This window comes from Dasypus novemcinctus, chromosome 6 (genome assembly GCF_030445035.2).
Source record: "Dasypus novemcinctus isolate mDasNov1 chromosome 6, mDasNov1.1.hap2, whole genome shotgun sequence".
Classification (NCBI taxonomy): Eukaryota; Metazoa; Chordata; class Mammalia; order Cingulata; family Dasypodidae; genus Dasypus; species Dasypus novemcinctus.
In genome coordinates this window covers 133,833,294-133,856,295 of record NC_080678.1, presented here as the reverse complement: position 1 = coordinate 133,856,295, position 23,002 = coordinate 133,833,294, and the positions used below count along the sequence as shown (strand labels likewise).

Here is a 23,002-nt window from a genome sequence, read left to right as displayed (position 1 = left end):
CTTTCTGAAATGCCCTCCTACAAAACAAGAGTTCCCAGAGCTGGGGCTGGCCCCCAGGGGCCCATGTGCCGCAGCCTCTGGGGTAAAGGAGCCCTCCCCAGAGCTGGCTCAGGGACAGGGGGCTCTGGAGACAAAGGCTGCCTCTCTCGGAGCCCTACCAATATGCAAAGCCAACAGGAAGAGGACAAACAGCCACAGTGGGAGTGAGAAAAGACACTGGGGGCAGGAAGCAGGACCATCGCAAGATTTAAGTCCCCACTTGGCCTTTTGGGGTCAGCAGGCACGACGATCTCAGCAAAGAAAGGGCGTCCCTGGGACTCCAGGAGCTTCACTGTGGCTGGTAGGGTGAATCGCAGCCTCTGGCCGGCGGCCTGGGCACTTCAAACAAGTGGGTATTTTGCTGGTCCTGTGCCAGCAAATCAAACAAAAACGCACTGTTCAACGTGGTTGCTCCCTCTCTGCTCTGCAGACCATATATCCTCATTCTGGGCTGGGAAAACCTCTCTCTCTCTCCCTCCTCTTCCTACCATCAAAGGCACCTCTCCCTCCCCACTCCCTTCCCAAATGTGTAGAATGCCTGTGCTGAGGCTAATTTACAAACCCACACAAAAAGTATCATCTCCCCGGGGTACATTTCCCACTATCTGGGCTGAGGTTTGAATGAGATTCCAGAGGCAGGAAGAGACTTCCAGGTAGAAGGCAAGGCCAAGCAAAGGCCCTGGGGTGGAAAAGAATGTGGCAGCAGAAAGTAAGAGGGAGAGTGGGGAGGGGAGGCCGGGGGGCAGGAGCGGGCAGTGGATGGCTGAGGAGGGCGACTCTTACCTGAGGGAAGTGAGCAGCCAGGGAGGGCTGGAGGCAGGAGCCGCATATCAGAGTGGCATGTGGTGGCATGTGGTGGGTAGTTGGGAGGTATGGAGGGTGTCTGTAGGGAGACTAAGAAGCTGTGACAGTCATCAAAGGTGGGCTTCGAGCAGGGGGCAGCCAGTGGGAGTGGAGAGAAGGGGGTGGGCCTGGGGGCTCTGCATGCCGGTCCTAGCTCCACCTCTTCACATGCCACATCATAATGAAAAGATGTATCCCAGCGCCGCCTGCCCATGGCCACTTGGTCGGCATGGCCCCGGGCCCCAGCCAGTGCCTGACAATGCCCTGCTCAGGAAGTATTTGTTAAGAGGCCCGATCTCGAGTCCAAATTCAGCGTTCCTTCGCGTGTTTTCATACCTAAATCAGACGGTGCTACTTATCCAGCCCCTGTGGCTTCCCAGGATAAAACCCTGTGCATGTCCTAAGGAGGCCTGCAGGAGGCACCCCTGCTGGAAGTCAGGGAGCCCAGGGTGCTGGGTGGGGAGGACACACACACACATCTACACAGACATACGCAGGTAAATATACATGCACACACACACACGTCTTTAATTCCATTTACCTCTAACTGAGCTTAGGCATTTAATTCCATGACAAATGTGGGCAGCAAATCAAAGTGGAATTGACAGTATCAAGCTCTCATCGCCAATGAAAATCACAGATTTTTCACACCACGCTCCACGTGTTGCAGGTATCTCAAAAGGGTTTTTGCGCTCAATGCTCCTTTGAAGTTCTAGCAGGCACACAAACACTGGCTGAAATAAAGAAACACTGGTGCCCAGGCCTTGTTGTATGGCCACAGAGGAGTGTGATTATCTTTTTGCTCTCACCCATGCTCCCAGTTGCCTAGAAACTCATGCAGTCTGTTCATTTTTCTATTCCAACCTTTTTGAAAGATAATGTGGTTTTTTATTTGCATGCGCAGAGCTGGGCTTTTTAGTTTTAAGAACTGGAGTTGAAAGGTGGGCTGGAGCCTGAAACGCCAAGCCACCCACAGAAATAAGCTCAAAGCTCCGTAATTAGACAGAAAACCTACCAGAAGTGAAAGGAAGAGAAGGGACACAATGGAGGAAAAAGGAAAACTTGTGTCAAAAGGACGGTGGGGTGGAGAGGTAGGGGGAGCACCACGTGCCCCCCAGCCTGGCGCTGCAGCCAGTGGTCCCTAAGCCAGAGGCCAGCCCTGCCCAGCGCGGTCAGCCCGGGGGGGCACTCACCTCACAGAAATGCCCTGGCCTCCGGCACCGCCGCCGGCGAGCTCGGGAGGGAAGGCAGGGGAGGGAAGGCAGGGGAGGGCTGCGTGGGGCGTTGGCGCCTGGGACGCGCCTCCCTGGAGGAAACGCAGGCGGGGAGTGGACGCCCTCCCTGGGAAAGGCCACCTCTGCCCTGCGCTCCTCTCCCTGCCGGCCTGCCCCGTGGGACCCAGGCCGCGCTTCATTCCCGAGGGCTTCACCTGCGTGCCCCCCACTTCCGTTGTCTCCACCACGTGGCCTGACCCCTGGTGACTCCAGCCAGCACCACGAGGGAAGCCCCCAGGACCCAGCCCTCAGGACGGCATGAGGCCAAAGAAGCTTTGCGGTTGGAGGCCTCCTCAGGCGCCGAGAACAAGCTTCCCTGAGCCCGAGGACCAGGGACGCAGCCCGCTCCCAGGCTCCGCAGAGCTTCACTGCGGGGGGCCAAGTGGAGCTTCTGGCCAAGGCCGCCCTCTGCCCTCAGCACTAAAGCAGCGGAGAGAAGGAGCAAGGACTGGGCCCAGCCATGTCCCGTGGAACCTGGCTTACAGGAACGGCTGGTGGCCGGCCGGGCCTCGGCCTGGTCTAGCTCGGGCCCAGGCCCCGCTCCTCTGAGAACTGGCCCGCTCATGGGGGCGGGCAGGCTCTCCCGCTGAACCCCACCCCCGGCAACATCAGCGCCAGACCCGCCGTGGCCCGAGCGCTGCCGGTGAAGTGCAGAGCGAACTTGTGTGAATTTTGAGTAAGAGATCAACCTAGAGAACTGACAGAGCGCTCCCGAGGGGAAAGCAAGCTGGACAAACCGGGGCTGCCCCCAAACCAAAATGGAGGTCAGTGCGGACGGGCGACCTCCATCAGTCCAGGCTTCAGGAGCCAGACGGCCCCCCCTGGAGCTTGGATAAAGGCATAAGACGCAGCCAGCCAGCACACATGGGCAGTGCCCCCATGCCAGGCATGTTCCTGGGCTGGGCTCACAGGTGTGGATGAGGCCCACCAGGTGCTGCCCTCGCTGAGCTCACCTGGTGACAGGATGATGGTGGGCCCTTCATCTCAAATAGGGACAAGGCCTTCAGAGAACATAAAAGACGGGAAGGAGATGGGTAGTGGCAGGCGAGGAGGGTGACCGAGGGCCGATTTCAGCCCAGGGGACAGGGGAGGCGCCTCTAACGTTTGAGCTGAGTCCTGCAGGAAGAGGAGGAGCCAGGCTGGGAGATGGGGGGAAACTGTTTCAGGCGAAGAAAAGAGAGAGAAGAGCCAAGTAGCAAGACCTGGGGAACACAGAACTGACCGTAGGACGCAGGGTTTTCACTTGCCAGGATGTTGACTGTGGTGCTGCCTCAAGAGATGGGTGATGAAAGCACCCACAGATGTCCCCGGGACGTCCAGGTGTCCAGAAAGGAAGGCCAAACCAGAGCAGAACACGCCTGGCACGTTCTCAGCACCCTGGGCGGCAAAGGGGATCACGAGCCTGCCAGACCCAGGGGCTGTCATCCTCCTGACCCCCAGCGCCTTCCTTTTCAGGCTTGGGGGCTCATCCACGACTCTTCTCAGACGTGGCCCCTCACCCTGGTCAGGCATGGAGCTCCAGCCAAAACTGGGGGAAGAAATCCTGGCCTTTAGGCCAGTGAAACACAAACACAGGGCGGCTGGGGGGCTCCCAGAGCCCCTCCCATCAGCGGGTCAGCCCCCAGCAAGGCTCTGGCTCTCCACCTGCATTTAGGGTCTGCCAACCCCCAAGAGCCCTGGGGACGCTCAGGCAGTGCGGCTGGGGCGGCTTGCACCCCGATGCTGACGGGGGGGTTTGGAGGGGTCAGACTAGACCGCAGTGGCGTCTGATGCTACGGCAGACAGCCTCAGAGGGGCTCTCAGGCGTGGAGGACGCACGGCAAGGGGAGGAAGAAAGCCGTGGAGACCAGGTCTGTGCACAAGTCCGGTTTATTGCGGAAGGGGACACAGCTTTATAGGGTTAGGGACTGCGTGGAGGGATTTGATAGGTGCGGGCGGGTACTGCTTCCTGATAGGTGATTGTAAGTGGTTGCTAGGCAGAGGGCTGGCTGAGAGGTTTGGAATAGGGGAGGGGAAAGGGGGAGTGAGAGCTGGCCGGATGTTGGGCTAGGCGGGAGATAAAAAGGGGGAGGGCAGCGCCGGCCAGCCGTTAGCAGCAAAGGCCTAGTCAGGCGTGGTCACCTTATCTAGACCCAGTGGGCAGAGGCGGTATCACTTCTTGCCGCACCGTTTGCTACTGTGGCAAGCCGGGCGCCCTTACTCCCACAAGGCAGGTGGCTGGCAAGCGGCTGGCTCCCTGGCTGACAGCTCTGTCACCGCCACCTAACCCTGCTGCTTTTCAATGAAACCACCTTCACTCAGTGCAGCTCTCAGCCCTGGTGAACATGCAGAGTAAGGCAATCACACACAAGGGCTCCCCGAGACACGGCTCAGCAACGCCCACAAACGACAAGCGGTTTCCACAGTAGACCCCCAGTCATTTCCAAGGAGCCATTATGGACAGCAAGTAAAGAAAATGAAGTTTAGACAGGGAAAAAAGCCTAAACAATGTGCATCTGGGACTTGGGAAATAACGGATTATCAAATGTTTCATGTTTCTCTGAATACTGAAAGTGGGTGGAGATCGTTTCCTCGTGACACTTTTTCCTAAGGCCCAATTTCCTACCGTTGCGAGAGGGACAATGCCCACGAAGGTTGTCTGGCTGACAAAGATCTCAGAGACGACCAGCTCGCTCATGGAGGCCTCCCCTGGGTACTCCGCCTGCCAGGTGATCTGCTGCGCCCCAGCCAGGCCACTGCTGTTGTCAATTCCAAAGTCCACTTGCAAGATCTCGTAGAGGGAGCCATTTGCTCTGGAAAACAAACACACGTTAAAGTGCAATTTAAAACCCAAGACTTAGCAGAATGGCAAGAATGTAATGCACTGTCACATTCCCCTTTGTCACCAGAAGAATTATGTCCAAGTCCAACAAGCACATGGTGATGCCAACAGGGCTATTTCCAGGCTGCCCATCAACGGCCTCCTCCTTGGAACAGGCAGACGACCCATCTTCGGGGATGCGTGGAAATCCGACTGTCCCCACTCAACGAGGCATCAGACAGCGTGTCGTGACCGGGCACGCTGCCCAGCTCTCTCCCCTGCCCGTTCCCTCGTGTGCCCAAGCCCGGTCCAAGCACCACACACCAGGAATACCCCTAAACCCCCACATCTGGCTCCACTGTTACTCCACGAGGCACACAGTAGGCTCTGCCTAGTTCTGCTTAGACTTAGCCGTCTGTCTGTGGACCAGTGGAGAGAACAGTGGGTGCGGGGCCTTGGGAGCCCCAGAAGAGGGAAGGGCTTCCTAAGCTACACGAGCAACAGGCAAGGGGTGAGAGCTGATTTTTCATCTCATCTGCTTGAATCCAAGAAAATCCTATGAGCCTTAATTCTTGGAGCACCGAGGCTGCATGTGTGCTCATGGAAGGGGGGAGCGTGAAGGAGGTGGTTGGGGACATAAACAAAAGGACAAGTGCCTTCTCAGCATCTGTATTCTCCAAAGGTCTCGTCCGCGGCAGAGCCTGCTACGGTGCAGGCTGACTACTGCACTGCGCAGTGCCGGGGCCCACTGAGCGGTGCACACCCCTCCAGCCCCAGCTTTGGGAAGCACCACTGATCCGTCAGCCTGCCTCATCCCCCAGAACCCAGCTTTCCCCAGATCTGAGGAACGTGGCCCCAGCGAGACTGACCCACAAGCTGCCCAAGGCCTGAGTCACACCAACAAGCCTAACCAGTGGCCCCTGACTGCCACCGGGCTGGCCCGGACTGAACTGGGCTGGAAGCCTCTGCCCTGCCTCGCTGGGGCCAGGGCACAGTCGCCACCCACACCCCCGACTGGCAGCCTGCACAGAATGCATTGCAAGCCACTTGCCAGAGAGGATTCTCCCACCTTGGACAGCTCCCCCATGGCCCTTAGGGCTGACGTAAGAACTGGGGATCCCCAACCAGATTCCCCCACAGACGTCAAGATGTCCTCAGATACAGTGGGGGACTGACAAAGCTGGGTGGTCCTGGCCTGCCTGACGTGAAATTCTACCCAGAGCAGAGTCATCTTTGACTCCACATCACCTCGTTTCCCTGTAGACTTGAGGAAACTCTGCAGCACGGCACGGCACAGCCCAGGGAGGTGGCCTCTGGCCACAAGCGGCATTTACATTTAAATGTAACTCAGAGGGGATCTCTTTTCACAAGACTTGCATGCTACTTTATTGGAATTGTAGTTGGTGCTGAGTTTAAGATATATGTAGGGGATTTGAATCTCTGGACTGATAATATGACACCCAGGCCCAGAGCCTCAACAGACTTCAGCTCCTAAACTTTGACTTATTGGACTTACTCCACTCAGCTAACATGGAGTTGAAGAAGGTCAACCGCCACAACATGGAGCCTAGAGTGTCTACAACTAGAAGCGGGAAGAGTGCATCCAGTACCCATGTGGAATCTAAGCCCTCACTTGACATAGGTGTGCAATGGACACAACCAATCCAATGTCCACAGAGAAAATGTGGAATGGGTGTGGGAACGGTAGCCATGGGGGCTGCTGGGTGTGGGGAACGGGAGGAAGAGATGAGATGTGGAGGCGTTTTCGGGACGTGGAGTTGTCCTGGATAGTGCTTCACGGACAATTACGGGACACTGTAGATCCCCCCAGGGCCCACTGGATGGAACGTGAGAGAGTCTGGGCTATGATGTGGACCATTGACTATGGGGTGCAGTGATGCTCAGAGATGAACTTACCAGGTGCAATGGATGTATCACGATGATGGGAGAGAGTGTTGCTGTGGGGGGAGTGGGGGGAGTGGGGGGCGGGGGCGGTGGGGTTGAATGGGACCTCATATATTTTTTTTAATGTAATTAAAAAAATAATAATAAATAAATATTTTAAAAAAATAAAAATAAATGTAACCTAGATGAAAACAAGTACAATTTAAAGTGCAGGCCCTCGCTCCCACCAGCCTCATTTCAAGTGCTCAGGAGCCTCACGTGGCCAGCGGCTGCCGCACTGGACAGCGCAAATGCAGGGCAGATGGCTTGCTTTGTATCCTGGGCAATCCAGGTACGCTCTTCCAGCCTCAGTTTACGCCGCTGAGAAGGGGAAGTCACAGTCACATGTGTCTCCCCTGGTGGTAGAGTTATGAGGCTGGGGCGTGTCAAGGGGGGTGAACTGGCCCATTCATTACCATGCACACATACTCTGACCACCCTGGAGTCAGAGAGCCCCAGCTTCGGCCCAGTCCAGGGGCTCCCACGGGCAGACACAGCCTGGTGGTGCTGCCTGAGCCCAACCCGGGTGCTGTGAATCCTCAAGGATCCGGCTGTGTGAGGCACTCAGCACCAGGAGAAAAGGCGTGTTGACAGACCATGGGCTCCTGGAAGGATGGGGGGTGGGCGCACGGGGCTCCCCCACAAGGGGACCCGTGTTTTCCTGGGCTGGAGAGATTTCAGGAACTTTGGTAGGGAGGCATTTAGTTTCCAGCTTCGGTCACCCCCATTTCCCATCCAGCCTCGAGTCTCCTCTCTGGTCAGAGGATCCTCTGCCTAGCATCTGTTCAGCCTCGCCCTTCAGCCTTTTCCTGGGCTGCTCCGTGTGTCTAACCAGAACCAAGGAGCTGCTGCTAATACCCACTAGGTCCTCAGTGCACTGCAGGCCTCGGAAAATGCCAAGAAAGAGGAAGTCCAGCGAGGTTGGAGATGAAGCACAACTCTGCCAGTGGCTGTTTCGCCCAGCTAAATCCGCACTGTGGGCATGGGTGGAGAAGGGCCAGGCCTTGGCAGGTGGGGCGGGGTCTGTGTGGGCGGGCTGAGCCCTGCTGTGGGCCCTTCCTTCTCCTCTCTGACTTCTGGCCTGGGACATGGACCGCCCATAGAAATTCTACAAAGTCCGCGGGTCAACCACCATGTGTCCATTTATTTCTAAAGATTTCTTTATTACTCTCCCCCCCCCTCATTGTCTGCTCTCTGTGTCCATTTGCTGTGTGTTCTGTGTCCACTTGCATTCTCAGTGGCACCAGGAGTCTGTGTCTCTTTTTGTTGTGTCATCTTGCTGCATCAGCTCTCCATGTGTGCAGCGCCACTCCTGGACAGGCTGTGCTTTTTTCACGCACTCCTTGCGCATGGGGCTCCCCTATGTGGGGGACACCCCTGCGTGGCAGGGCACTCCTTGCGCGCATAAGCACTGCATGTGGGCCAGCTCACCACATGGGCCAGGAGGCCCTGGGATTGAACCCTGGATCTCCTATGTGGTAGGCGGATGCTCTATCCATTGAGCCACATCTGCTTCCCCATGTGTTCTTTAAAGTCATTTCCCTCAAATCCGAGGCTGGAGGTCTTATACTTCCAGGCAGCTGGCACGCTTGCTGGGAAGTTCACGTCCATGGAGATGGGTTCATAACTATGAATTCTGCCTGTACCTGGTCTAGTCTTACTAGGCCTTTGACATTTAGAGAAGTGCTGAACAGTTCTCTCAGGTGAACCATTACCAGCTGCCTTGCAGGAATCAAGATCGGTGTTTCAGCCACGAGCTGTTCATGAGTCCTGTTTCCCCGGGGTAGGAAGGGCGGGCATGTGTGCCTGCATGCCCGAGTGCGTGCATGCGGGCTGGCGGCTGAGTGGAAGTGGCCGCACTGCGTGGCTGCTCTCTCCTTCAGCGGGAGCACACGCCGCCTTCCCAAAGGACAGGCCTCCTGAAGGCTTGGTGCCCAGGGAGCTGCACCTCTCCTAAAAGCTGTCTCCCCACGATCCCAGGACCCCCGAAGCAGGGCTGAGGCCACCTGTGGCTGCTCAGTGGGACTGCAGCTCAGAAATGTCTGCAAGAAGGAGGCGAGGGGAAAGTGGGGGAAGGGACAGCACCCCGCCCCACCCCTTGTGCCCAGGGACCGTACCCAGCTATTTCTCAGCAGGGAACTTACTGACAATAATGGCTGTTTAGCAGGGGACAAGAGGGAGGGAGATGGAGGGAGGGAGGAGGAAGATGGGCAAGAGAGGGAGAAGGGGGCAGGGAGGGAAGGAAAGAGGGAAGGAGGGGGGGAGAGGAAGAAAAGGGGGAGGGAGGAGGGAAAGTGGGAACGGGAGGGAGGGAGGGAGGGAGGGGGAGGAAGGACAGAAAGAGTGAGCGAGCTCAAAGTCTTGACCTGTTCTCCAGCAAGTGGTCATTTACTGGGATTGCTCCCCCCACCTTCTGGATGGTGCTGAGTTGCCAGGCTGAGATGGTGAAGCGTCCCCACATGGGTTGTCCTGGAAACCGTGCAGAGAGGCTGCATCTCTGGGCTCAGAGCCTCTGTTTTCTCCCAGGAACCTTCTTTCTAGGCATTAACTTAAAGTCCGACCTGAAATCAGGGTGAACACTGAAGAAGGACCACAGTGAAGAAATGCTCCTGGAAAGGGGCTCGCTCAGTCACTCCCAGCGGGCGCCCTCCAAGGCTGAGCTCCAGTCTCCCTCCAGAGGAGCCCGACACAGCATCTGCTCTGTCTGCAGCTGCTGGCCTAGTGCCTGGCAAACTGCAGGAATTCAACAAGTATTTGTTTAATTCACTGAACATCCTCAAAAGGCTACAGGGCACCCAGTGAAATCCTGGAGGATGTCACTTGTCCTAGAAAACAAAGAACTACCAGCCAGCTGAGCCTTGAGCCCCTCCTCACACTGGTTAAGTCTACTGATGCACCCTCTGCCTCCACCAAGAGAACATGAATTCTTCAAAGGCCAGAGCCTGTGCTGACAACGTCCTCACTCCCAGTCTCACTACCGTACCTGGCACATTCAGCTCATCAGTATCATTTATCAAGCAACTACTATGTGCCAGGCCCTGGGAATTCACTGGCAGGCAGAACGAACAGTGCCCCACCTTAACAGTCAGGTAAAGAACAAGGTAATTTCGGGTAATGATTAATGCAATCATAAAAATAAAAGAGGAAGGTTGAATTTGTTTTTAAGAAGTTCAAGGAAACGGACTTTGGCCCAGTGGCTAGGGCGTCCGTCTACCATATGGGAGGTCCGCGGTTCAAACCCCGGGCCTCCTTGACCCGTGTGGAGCTGGCCATGCGCAGTGCTGATGCGTGCAAGGAGTGCCCTGCCACGCAGGGGTGTCCCCCGCGTAGGGGAGCCCCATGCATAAGGAGTGCGCCCGTGAGGAAAGCCGCCCAGCGTGAAAAGAAAGTGCAGCCTGCCAAGGAATGGCACCGCCCACACTTCCCGTGCCGCTGACGACAACAGAAGCGGACAAAGAAACAAGACGCAGCAAACAGACGCCAAGAACAGACAACCGGGGGAGGGGGGGAAATTAAATAAATAAATAAATCTTTAAAAAAAAAAAAAAAAGAAGTTCAATAAAACTTTATGATAAAAATATAAAGATAGCAATTTAAAACATAATTTTAAAAAACTGGAGAGAATGAAAGAGCATTTGGGAATGTCTCCATAAGAAACCGACATTGGAGCTGAAAACTACGGATGAATAGAAGCCACCCCGATACTCAACAAAGTTTTGTTGAATAAACGAGCACATCTATTTTAAGTTTAAAAAAAAATTATGGGAAAATGTTATCCCAAACCATGAGCATGAACACAAGGTGCTAAATAAAAAAGAAGTTCCCTCAAGCCTTTATTCAAATGCCAAGCTCCTCATTAAAGCCTGCACTGACCACCCCGTTTAAAATCCCACCCCCCTCCCTGCAATTCTGATCCCCTTACCTCCCTGTAAGTTTCCTGTAGCATTTCCCTTCAAACCAAGTTATTTCATTGTAAAAATGCCTGTTTTGCTCACTAATGTACCCACAGTGCTTGGTACACTGCCCAGGACATAGTAGATGCTCATTAAATATCTCTTGAATGAATGAATGTATGAATGAATGAACAAGCAAACAAACGAACTATTATCAAACAACAGTTTGAGAAAGTCTTAGAAGAACCCATGCTAAATGAGAACAGACACTATGCTGCAGGGGTGGGGGGATGCAGAGCCCCAGAAGATGGCAGGTCACGAAGGTGTCCTGAAGGTCAGGTTGGGGCTGAGCCCTGAAGAATGGGGCTACATGACAGGCAACCACTCCAGGACCCCCAGCACACCCGCTGCCCCCTTTGCACATCTCCCCGCACCACCAGTCCTCCCAGAGTGGAACAGGGAAGACACCTGCTCCCTGTCCCCTCAGCGGGCAGAGGTATTTTGTCTGTCTTTCTGCCTGTTGGACAAATCTTTCCATCGTGAGCTAATGGCCAGCTCAGAATCGTGCATGAATAAATTTAATCATCACCTTCTGCCATTTCATAAAATCCACACTGCCTCCTCACTTACATTTTGTCAAAAGCAGCGCTGCTCCCTCTGAACTTGCCGACAACCCAGCTGACAACCCAGGCAGTGGTTGGCATCAGAAGTCTAGAGTCTGAAAGTATTTAAGGGTCCCCAGTCTAGAAAAGGGATCTCTTATCTTTGGGGGCCCAAAGCATTTTCTCCTTATGGGGTTGATTTCCTGGCTCCCTACCATCAAACTGCTGAACAGGACTTTTTGAAATTCTAGGACTATATCAATCAATGGAAACAGCCCAAGAATGGGGGTTCTTTTCTTGCATTCCTGGCTGATGGGGAAGTTAAATAGAAAACTCAGAGGCTGCAACCTGGCACCATGTGGGCTTTGTTAAACCACGCCCCAACCATGGTTGTACGAAATTTGAATTGGCTGTGATATTTTTAAACGAGAAGATTCTACACCAAAGGCAATGAGTTGGTCTTTCTGGCTTCTCTGGAAAAAACTGGAAGACCAGGCAACACTATGCCACATTCCTACAGGGCAACCATCAGCCAGGGCAGCCCAGGTGCCACCCTCTTCAACGGGACTGGCACTCTCCACAAGTCCTGGACCACTCCGCCCATTTATTACAGCCCTGGGGCCCCTGGAGGCACTCGTGATCCCTGAGGAACCTGGGCTCCGACTTCTGGGAGACCCCTGAGGAGCTGTCTTCCTAGCTTGCAGACCATCTTTAGGCCCTCCAGAGCTCTGAATGCCCCACCCCCATCCACAGGGCAGGAAAGTGATGTTGATATTATCACCGACCCCCTCCCTGGCCTTAGCCACGGCCTCTGGACTCAGAGCTGACCCCTGACTTCAGCTGGGCCAGGGACACTTCCTAGGAATGTGAAATTCCTACTGAGAAATCTGATCTGGGCTGCTTTCTCGAGCAGGGATGTGCAGTCTCAGCAGCCGGGGTGAGCTCTGCTGGCACGTGGACTCTGCTGGTCGAGGTGTAACTAGACTCAGATGGGCCAGTCTTCCTCGGGGGGGGGGCAGGGGACAATAAGCCAGCCTGGCATCCTCCCATTGGGTTTTGGTCCATTGATTTGCTACCGTCTCTTCTCTCACTTTATCACTATCCGGAAGACCAGAGCTACCTGTTTCATGGCAAAGGGGATCATGGTGAGTTGTTTTTCTGATATCTATTTATTTCATTCATAAATCCCAGTGTGGGATTTTATTGCCTAAAGGGAAAAAAAAAGTGATTATCTTTAGTTTGCCTCCAGCATGAAGTTCGAAAGTGAAATTAGGCCCTAGAAAGTACAGCACCATATGATTACTTTAAAAAGTGAATGATACGGTTTTTTGTATGTATCTCGTTGTTAACAACTATTTAAGAAAAGAAAGAAAAGGGGGAAGGGGATAAGAACTGGGAAGGGAGATTACAGTGAAAAGGAGGCAGTGGAGATGAAAATGGAATTCCCAGTCCTAGGGGAGTGCTCCCTCCTGGTCCCACTGCCTGGAACCCAGGCTCACTCTTCGCAGGCTCCCAGGAAGCGCCCCGTATCCCCACAGCCTGTACTCCTTTTTGCTTAAGCTAGGTCTAATTAGAATCTTTTTCTTTCCACAATTGTTAAAAAATCCCGCTAATATATACACATCCACTCTTGTGCCTTAAGCCACAGTCTAGTGACCACGAATAAAGCTTGATTTCTGGGGGAAGACTTCCTCATTAGGGATTTCATTTTCATTCTATGGGCTCAGACAGACAGGAGGAAGACGAGAGATTGGCCTGAAACTTGCAAAAGCCCAGGCAGGCCTGGTCTATGGTCCTTTTTGACCACTTCCCTGCATCTTTCCATTTATGTGACCAGCTCTAATAAGAAAATCACTTTCTCTCTTCATACTCTTTTCTATACTTTTCTCTCATCAGGCAATATTTTCTTTAAAAATAGAAAGATGTCCCCAACTCTCTCTTGTTTGATAGAGTCTGTTCTTGTTTAAATCTCAAATACATTTTTCTGGCTTAAATGCTCCAAGAAACTCTCCATCCGGCTCCTAATCAGTAAGCTAACCCAAAAGGTAAGCCCACCATCACCCCATTTCCCCACCACCAGAAATTGATGTCATATTCTTTTTCTTTTAAAACATTTTAACATACCTTGCAGGCCGGTAAGAGTGACCTTATTTTTGCTTACCAACACTTTCCCAGAGCTGAAAACAATAAATCTGGATAACGAGCAAACACTTTAAGCACCTCCGCTTTCTCGGCTGCCAAGTCCACGACAATTTCTCACCCTCCCTTCCAGCTCACTTGATTTTATCAGCATCACCATGACAAGCCCGGAGACAGCTAGGACAATTGCCACAATTATTTTTTTCTTCCCTCTGCTTCTGGCTTTCTGACAACATCCCAAACCCCTTCCAGGAAATTCAGCTCAGAAACCATCTTCCACTGACTCCCCAAATATGACTTTTAGGAGTTCGGTCCTCTCTTAGTCGCTCCCCATTACCAACCTTGAGGAAAGCTCTTGCTATCTAAAATTGCGGCGGCTTGCTCGGTCGGTAGAGGTGGGGTCTGGCTGCGGACGAGGGGTCGGTCCAGCTCTGGACGAGGGGTTGGTCCTGCTTGGGACGAGGGGTTGGTCCGGCAGCAGACGAGGGATCGGTCTCACAAGGGGTTGCGCGGTTCGGCTGGCGGGGTCGCCCGGCGAAGCCGGTGACGAAGGGGTCACCCGGAGAAGCAGGCGACGAAGGGGTCACCCGGAGAAGCAGGCGACGAACTGGGGACAAGGGAGGCCAGGCCCTTGTCGGGGGCTCTCAGGACTGGAGGGCGCACGGCAGAAAAACTACCGTGGAGACAGGGTAAACACGCAAGTCCACTTTATTGAGGGAGAGGCAACAGTTTTATAGGGGCTGGGGAAGGCTGATTGGTCGAAGCCACGCCCTGTTCTGGTTGGTTGCTGGCGAAAGGTCAGTGGGCGGTACTGGATGGGGGAGGGGTGGTGGTTAGGGATTGGCTGTCGCTGTTGCTGGGGGAAGGGGCAGGGTTTAGGGATTGGTGGCTGCTGTTGCTGGGGTGGAGGGCAGACTGGAGTTTCCCGCCCATGCCTGGCTGTTGCTGCTGTGGGGGGAGGGAAAAGGGCAGACTGGATTTTTCCGCCCACGCCTGGCTATTGCTGCTGTCGGGGGAGGGGAAAAGGGCAGACTGGAATTTTCCACCCTGCGCCTGCGCAGGGAGAAAGAAGAAGAAGGGTGCCGCCCCACAGGCATCGTGTGGTGCCATCCGGGAGGAGGGGCGGCTGCGGAAGCATGGCTGCCGAGAAGGGGAGACCCGAGGGCACTCTGCGCCCATGCCGAGCTTCCTTCAGGGGTGGCGGTGGGCCTGACCAACCACCCTATTATGGGGGCAGCGGAATTAGGCCTACCGCGGCTGCTCCCCCCTCCAGGCCAGCAAACCACACTTCAGCCCGAGGGGTGACCACATTTCCCCCTTCTTTTCAAATAAGGGCCAGGATGGCAGCAGCAATAAGTAGCCGAGGCCCAAGAGGCAGTAAGCAATGAGGGAAGCAGGGCTGAAGAGGGAGGTGAGTATGACGGGGATATAAATGTACAATTTAGGGGGTGGTATCTTGCCGTTGCAAGCAAGGGTGGCCAATGTCCAATTCTTGTTGATCTCGGCGGCTATAAGATCCATCTGTTGTTAAAAGTCCAGGATGACAGCGCGTTGCAGGTAGTTGATCTCTCCTTGGCAGCGAAGACATTGTAGGAGAGGATTACTTTTTCCTGCCAGAGGCTTACTGTCCAATTAAAAGGCTGATGGCTGGGGTTGGTGAGTGCAATGGGGAATGTGAGGAAAAGAAGGGTGATGGTTTTGGACAAGAGGAGGCTTGGTGAAGTCATTATGGGAGGAAGATAAGGAGTAAAGCATAAAAGAGGATAATAAACAGAAAGGCGATGGAGAGTAGAATTCATTGGCCGAGGTTCCAATTTTCTGGGGCGGTAGCGGCTAGACAGATGGCGGAAATTATTATCAAGAAAGCAAAGGTTATGAGGAAGAAATAAAGTATTAAAGGCTGTGGGGGAAGTGAGAAGATCATTTAGAGGATAGGGTTGAGAATGGTATGTTTAAGACAGAAGCTTTGTGGTTTGTAGGAGACTGCTTTATAAACGAAGGAGAATGAGGGCAGTAAATATAGTAACGATAGATAGGAAGATGACAGTGAGGAGGAGTCTTTGTTTAAGGTTCCAATCGTCCGGCGCAACAGTGGCTAGGCCGATAGCGTGGGGTGTTGCTAAATAGACAATGGCTGCAAAGACAAAATCATCTTCTGTTTCCTTAAGAATAACTTTTCTTTAAATACTTAGTAGCATGCAATATTAGAAACCATTTCCTAAAAGCAAGTTGGCAGGGGAGCTTGGTTGCTGTTAATCTTTCCTGTTATAAAATTACCTTTTATTATTATTATCATCAATTCAGTTTTATATATATATATTTAAGAATGACCTTTTGGAATTAGCCATTTAATACCTTAATGTAAACTATTGAAGATAAATTTTATCTTTACAGAACACATTCCCTTACGTAAAGTTATCACAATACCTTTTACACTTGCCGCATGCAAATTAAGTTTCAAGAGTTTATGAAAAATTAGCCATCCTACTTTAGGACAAAATACGTCTTTTTGCAAAACTTATTACATTTCCGTTAGCATTTTTACAAACTTTTAACCTTTTTAATATTCATATAAGTTTTACATTCTTTATATCATCCTGTGAAGAAAAATAAGTTATTCATTTTAATCTAGGCAAGAACAACTTTTTATGAAGACGTACAGTTAATTTTGTTAATTAAGACTTACAATTTTTTTTAATTGTAGATATCTTATTAACATTTAAACTTATGTATTAATATAATAAACTTAAGTATTAATATAAGCGCTTATTTAATTTTTGGCCATTTGAATAGAGCTCTTTTAAAGATTTCTAGTAATTTATATTTACCATCCGGAGGTATCACAATATATGTTGACATTGAACGAACAGACAGACAAACACAGAACAATTACAACACATTAACAGAAATATATAATTTATTTACAGTTGACTCATAACTCTTACTTTCTTGGTATAGCTGCTTTTAAATCCTTTTTTATATAGCATATCATAGATTATACCCTTCAAGATTTCTTCTGGACTTCATGTTCTCTGTAATAAGCCAGGAGGGAATCTTTTACCTTCCTGCTCCACAGCAAAAGTGACCCTATCTGTAAGGCGAGTATAGGTGTCCGGGTCCCAAAGCTGACACGTGGTAAGCCATGGATTAAAGGGGAGAAGAAGGTCCCAATATACTTGAAGCTGTTTGAAAGAGATCTTACACCGGTGAGTGTCTAGGAGACCGGCGAGGGCCCGAACTTGTGGGGCTTGCTTAGCAGATAGGATGTTACCCATTGCTAATGGCCTTTTGGAGCCAATAAGGAAAGGGGCCCTTACCTTGAGAGCGTGGCGATGGGAGCCGAGGTGCGCGGTGAGACGAGGGGTCGGAGCCGATGGGACTCCGACGGTGGTCGCGGGCCAAGAGAAGGCCCCGACGAGGGGAGAGCGGAACGACGAGCAGTGGAGCAAGGCAAAGGGTAGCAAGCACGGAGGGGAGGAGGCAGAGGTGAAGGCAGGGGTGGAGGTGCTTAGGCACGCGCTCCTGAGAGTTTTATTGGCACCTCTTAATCATAGCGGGTTGGTATAAGCCCCCGACATGGAAGGAGAAAGCCATCCAGCGATTCTCCCAGACCGCCGTGGATCATATGAGGTCACCAAGGTTCAGGAGCAGCAATGCAGAGCAAAAAGATAGGGGTGAGAAGAGAGGAGGGCGTAGGGCTGTGGTAGGGTTACTTCAGACGTGCAAGCGCACGCTCCCGAGAAATCCAAGGCTCCTCTTAATCATAGCAGGTCGGTATAAGCCCCCGACATGGAAGGAGAAAGCCATCCAGCGATTCTCCCAGACCGCTGTGGATCATATGAGGTAGCCAAGGCTCAGGTAGCAGCAATGTTGCACGAGAGAAGTCCCAAGGTGAGAAGAGAGGAGGGCGTAGGGCTGTGGTAGGATTACTTCAGATGTGCAAGCGCACGCTCCCGAGAAATCCAAGGCTCCTCTTAATCATAGCGGGTCGGTATAAGCCCCCAACATGGAAGGAGAAAGCCATCCAGCGATTCTCCCAGACCGCCGTGGATCATATGAGGTAGCCAAGGCTCAGGTAGCAGCAATGTTGCACGAGAGAAGTCCTATGGTGAGAAGAGAGGAGGGGGGGGCCGCCAGGTTATGGAGTGAGGCTGTGGTGGGGTTGCCTTGCCCCACGTTGGGCGCCAACTGCGGCGGCTTGCTCGGTCGGTAGAGGTGGGGCTGCACTGCCCCACGTTGTGCTGTGGTGGGGTTGCCTTGCCCCACGTTGGGCGCCAACTGCGGCGGCTTGCTCGGTCGGTAGAGGTGGGGTCTGGCTGCGGATGAGGGGTTGGTCCAGCTCTGGACGAGGGGTCAGTCCTGCTTGGGACGAGGGGTCGGTCTGGCAGCAGACGAGGGATCGGTCTCACAAGGGGTTGCGCGGTTCGGCTGGCGGGGTCGCCCGGCGAAGCCGGTGACAAAGGGGTCGCCCGGAGAAGCAGGCGATGAACTGGGGACAAGGGAGGCCAGGCCCTTGTCAGGGGCTCTCAGGACTGGAGGGCGCACGGCAGAAAAACTACCGTGGAGACAAGGTAAACACGCAAGTCCACTTTATTGAGGGAGAGGCAACAGTTTTATAGGGGCTGGGGAAGGCTGATTGGTCGAAGCCACGCCCTGTTCTGATTGGTTGCTGGCGAAAGGTCAGTGGGCGGTACTGGACGGGGGAGGGGTGGTGGTTAGGGATTGGCTGTCGCTGTTGCTGGGGGAAGGGGCAGGGTTTAGGGATTGGTGGCTGCTGTTGCTGGGGTGAAGGGCAGACTGGAGTTTCCCGCCCACGCCTGGCTGTTGCTGCTGTGGGGGGAGGGAAAAGGGCAGACTGGATTTTTCTGCCCACGCCTGGCTATTGCTGCTGTTGGGGGAGGGGAAAAGGGCAGACTGGAATTTTCCGCCCTGCGCCTGCGCAGGGAGAAAGAAGAAGAAGGGTGCCGCCCCACAGGCATCGTGTGGCGCCATCCGGGAGGAGGGGCGGCCGCGGAAGCATGGCTGCCGAGAAGGGGAGACCTGAGGGCACTCTGCGCCCATGCCGAGCTTCCTTCAGGGGTGGCGGTGGGCCCGACCAACCACCCTATTATGGGGGCAGCGGAATTAGGCCTACCGTGGCTGCTCCCCCGCCAGGCCAGCAAACCACACTTCAGCCCGAGGGGTGACCACATTCCCAAACCCCTTCCAGGAAATTCAGCTCAGAAACCATCTTCCACTGACTCCCCAAATATGACTTTTAGGAGTTCGGTCCTCTCTTAGTCGCTCCCCATTACCAACCTTGAGGAAAGCTCTTGCTATCTAAAATGACTTATAGATCCTCATGACACCTATTCCTATTTAGGTCTCCTTAAAGAATAAAGAACATGCCGCCTGATGCAGAAATAATGGGGTATCAGATCTTAATTCTCCTTGGGGTTCCCAAGGTAGACAGAGATCCGTGGCTTTGCCAGAGAGTGGAATTGGAGATTTGCATTTCGCTTTGTAAAATAATATTAATTTTGAATAAATAATACACTCACAGGATTCAAGATTCAAAAAATATAAAAGAAAATAATGGAAAGCTTCCTCCCACCACTCCCTGGACCTGCAACTGCCCCCCTACCAGCCAACAAAGCCATGATTAGTTTCCTGCTTAGCCCTCCCAGGTGTCCCCTGTGTCTGCAGTGCAAATGTGTGACTGTGGCCTCGGTGGACACGAACGGTGCACACTCCATGAACTTTGTTCTGCATCTAGAACATCTGAGCTCTGACCCAAAGACAAATGAGAGCTGTGGGCGTGCTCCTCACTGACCATGGGGGCTCTGGCCTGGACCTCACGGCACAGTCCCACGGTCCCCAGTGGCCATGGTAGCCCAGCATGGGAGGGGTAATCAGCATTGCACGACTGAACCGTGGGGAACCCCAGCTGAGGCAGGTCACCTGGTCAAGGAGACGCATGGCCAGGTCTCACCACCTGCCTGCCCCAGCACCACATTGGGGAGATGCCAAACATCACACCCATTCATTTATCCATCCAGGTGCACCGGGCTGCTGTGTCTCCAGTCCTGTACAGGCCAGCTACACACAAGGGCAGAGGCGCCTGCAGAGCACTCGATTTACCTTGCCAAGAGCCTGCTTCTCAGGGCAGCCTTTCTCCGCCAGGCTCTGTAGACTGCTCTGCCCCATCCTGGCTAGGGCCTCATTAGGTGGGCCGTCTCCCCAGGCCTCGTGGACTGGGAGGCCCCTCCAAGGGACAGCAGCTGCTAATGAGGCCAGGGTCCAGGGACTGCGCCCTCTGCACAATGATTAGCCGGATTCTCCCCAGTGGCCCTGGAACCCCCTTAAGTCCAGCACCCAGCCAGCTACTCTGCTCAGCAGGGAGCCAGCTGACACCTGAGCTGCAAGCAGGGCCAACTGGCCTGTACAAAGGATAACAAGGTGCTTTCCATTAGGGGGACAGTAGAACTGGATGACCAGGGCTTTGCTCGTGGCCAGTCGAGCAAAGATCAGGCCGAGGAACACTGGCTCAAGGAATGCTGGGTTTCCCTATAGCAAAATCTAAGAGAGGCCACCGGTGCTATTACATAAATATATATTAAAAATATCCATCATAGAATAAGCTGGATATTTTCACTTCCCTTGCTAAATCCACACCTCATGCAGATGAAAGAAAGCCCAAGTCTACAAAGATCTCCAAGGCCCTGCTCAGCCTGGCCTCCTCTGCCCCGACAGCAAGTTACCTCCCTGAGCACACCTGCTGCCACTCCCCTCCCCTCCCCCTGCTTGCTCCCCCAGCACAGGTCTTCTGCCTCGGGGTCTCTGCACTTGCTCACCCGCCACCTGGACGGCTCACTCCCACCCTCAGGACTTGGGTCCGATTGGCTCCGATGCTGCCCACTCAGACCCGCCTCATGCCCTGGTGACCCCGTGGTTACCTGCCCTGCTCTCCCCCCACAGCTCGCATGCCTACCCCATCTGACAAGCTATACTTGAAGCACCTGTTTTTGCCCACTAGACTGTAAGCTCAATGAGGCAGTGATTCTGTCTACATGTTCCCAGCAACGCCTCCAGCACCCAGAAGAGTACCTGGCACAGAGGAGGTGCACAATAAATACACATTAGATGTGGACGGACAGACAGGTGGATGGATGGATGGATGGATGGATAAGCTGAGAATCACAGCATGAAGACCTTCAATGTGGCACCGCTTCAGTTTCCATGAAGCTTAATGTTCCAGTCGTGGTGACCGAGGCCCCACCCCTGCCTGTCCCAGGCTAAGCCCATTCATGCACCATGCATCTCCCAAGATTGGTATTCATCCGTGAGGATCCATGTCATTTTCTGTAAAAGCTTGGGAGATTTTCCTTCAAAGCGTCTCCCTTTGTTCAGGAAAAGCTTGATATGGCAAAGCCATGATATGTTGTTATCTCAAAAAGTCTAGCATAAGATTTGACTACTAACTTAGTTGGCATTCAGTGTGCCTTAGCCAAAAATTGTCTCTGTACTGAGCACCTTAAAGTATGCATATTAGCACTGGGAAAAGTGCCAGGCCCAAGCTCCATCCCTGGCAACACTTACAACTTAGTTTGTGAGGTTCAGGCTGGCATGAGATCTGGAAGGTAAACTGAAGTTACCTGTTGAGACTGGTGAAGTGGAGACAACCTCCCATGTATCTTTAAATCCCTCAGAGCACACAGAGTCAATCACTGTTAGATAAAAGTTTTTTATTTCAAAACCTGGAATGGTTCACTAAGTGAGTTCCATGGCAAGAAGCATATCATATTGAGATAAAATTGGCACGCAACAAAATTCACCTATTTTAAGAATAGAACACACCATCTTACTCCCATAAGATTGGCAGCTATGGAAAAAACAGAAGACTACAAATGCTGGAGAGGATGTGGAGGAATGGGAACACTCATCCACTGCTGGTGGGAATGCAGAAGGATCCAGCCATTCTGGAGGACAGTTTGGTGGTTTCTCAAAAAACTAGCTATAGATTTGCCATATGACGCAGCAATTCCACTGCTGGGTATATACCCAGTAGAACTGAAAACAAGGACACAAACCGATATATGCACACCAATGTTCATAGCAGCATTGTTGACTATTGCCAAAAGTTGGAATCAACCCAAATACCCATCAACAAATGAATGGATAAATAAAACGTGGTACATACATACAATGGAATACTACTCAGCTTTAAGAACAAATACACTACAAACACATGTGATAACATGGATGAATCTTGAGAAACTTATGTTGAGTGAAGCAACCCAGGCATTGAAGGACAAATACTACATGACCTCAATGATATGAAATAAGTAAACCAAGCTGCCTCAGAGAGCTAGAGACTGGATGATTAGGCTTAAAGGAAATTGGGGGGTAGAGGAAGGATGTAAGCTGACACCTACAGGGATGAAATCTATGATAAGCTGGAGGTAAGTATTTGTACAAGGAAGGGATAAAATGGGGGCACAGGATTACCTTTGGGTGGGGCTTTGTGGGCTTGAGGGGGGCTAGGGATGGGAGGATGCGTAATATTGCCCAAGAAATTGGGGGGAGGGTGGGGCAACATACAAACATAGGAGATTGTCAGGTATTTGGTTGAGAGTATAATGCTGAGAAAACTTTTTCAAAAATAGAATAAGGAAGGTTACCTGTTTAAGATGCTTAAAGGGGATAATCTGACATAGGACAGGCTCCTAGGGAGTGTGTGAGTGTTCATATTCCCATAGTGGGTTATATCATTTGATAGAGACCCATATAATGAGAGAGAAGGTATACCACATCCTGGGGAGGACTGATGATCTTAAATAGAGGGAATTGTATCTCTCGAGAGAAATGGTGGCTCCCAATGCATTAGGGCAGTTGAGCACATCAAGCCCTCAACACTGTTGCAAGTATATCTGATTATGGCCCTTCAAGCAATGAAGACTGACTGTCACTGTGGGCCCTGAGGGGAGGGGGAAAGAGGTATTGAATAGATGGAATCAGTGTAACTGTGAAGGCAACAGAAGTGTTCCACAAGATTACGCAAGGATGGATATAAGACATGTTAAATTACACCAAAAATATGTAGGGGCTGGTATTTTAGAAAATTGTATAGTCTAAAATATAAACCACAATGTAAACCCAAAGGTCACCTTGTTTGAAAGCTATTGTCTCAATATCTGTATATCAGTTTCAGTAAATATAGTATGAACATGTAAAAAGAATATTGCCGTGGAAGGGAAAAAGGTTTTATGTTGGATATGTGGGAGTACTGTATATTGTATATATGAATTACTGTGATCTAAAACTTCTGTGAAGCTAAGCTTAATAATTAGGGGAAAAAAGAAAAAGAAAGGACATAGACACTGAGGAAAAGACGGAAGAAGTTGCCTTGCCAATTTGCATACAGGGCAACACTTACTACAGTGATGGAAGGCAAAACATCAAAAACAAAGTTTTTGCATTTTTTAATTT

The 23,002-nt window shown here is 52.1% G+C and overlaps 1 protein-coding gene across 1 annotated transcript in view; it reads right to left on the bottom strand.

The window, feature by feature from the left end:
* Nucleotides 1-3,762: 3,762 nt before the first annotated feature.
* Nucleotides 3,763-23,002, bottom strand: part of LOC139439102 (transmembrane protein 132B-like) — a 98,808-nt gene continuing 79,568 nt past the window's right edge. The window contains exons 2-3 of the mRNA XM_071215584.1: nt 4,704-4,948; nt 3,763-3,878 (exon numbers count right to left, since the gene is read on the bottom strand). Of these exons, the coding sequence (XP_071071685.1) occupies nt 3,763-3,878; nt 4,704-4,948 (361 nt within the window). The remainder of the gene's footprint in view (nt 3,879-4,703; nt 4,949-23,002) is intronic.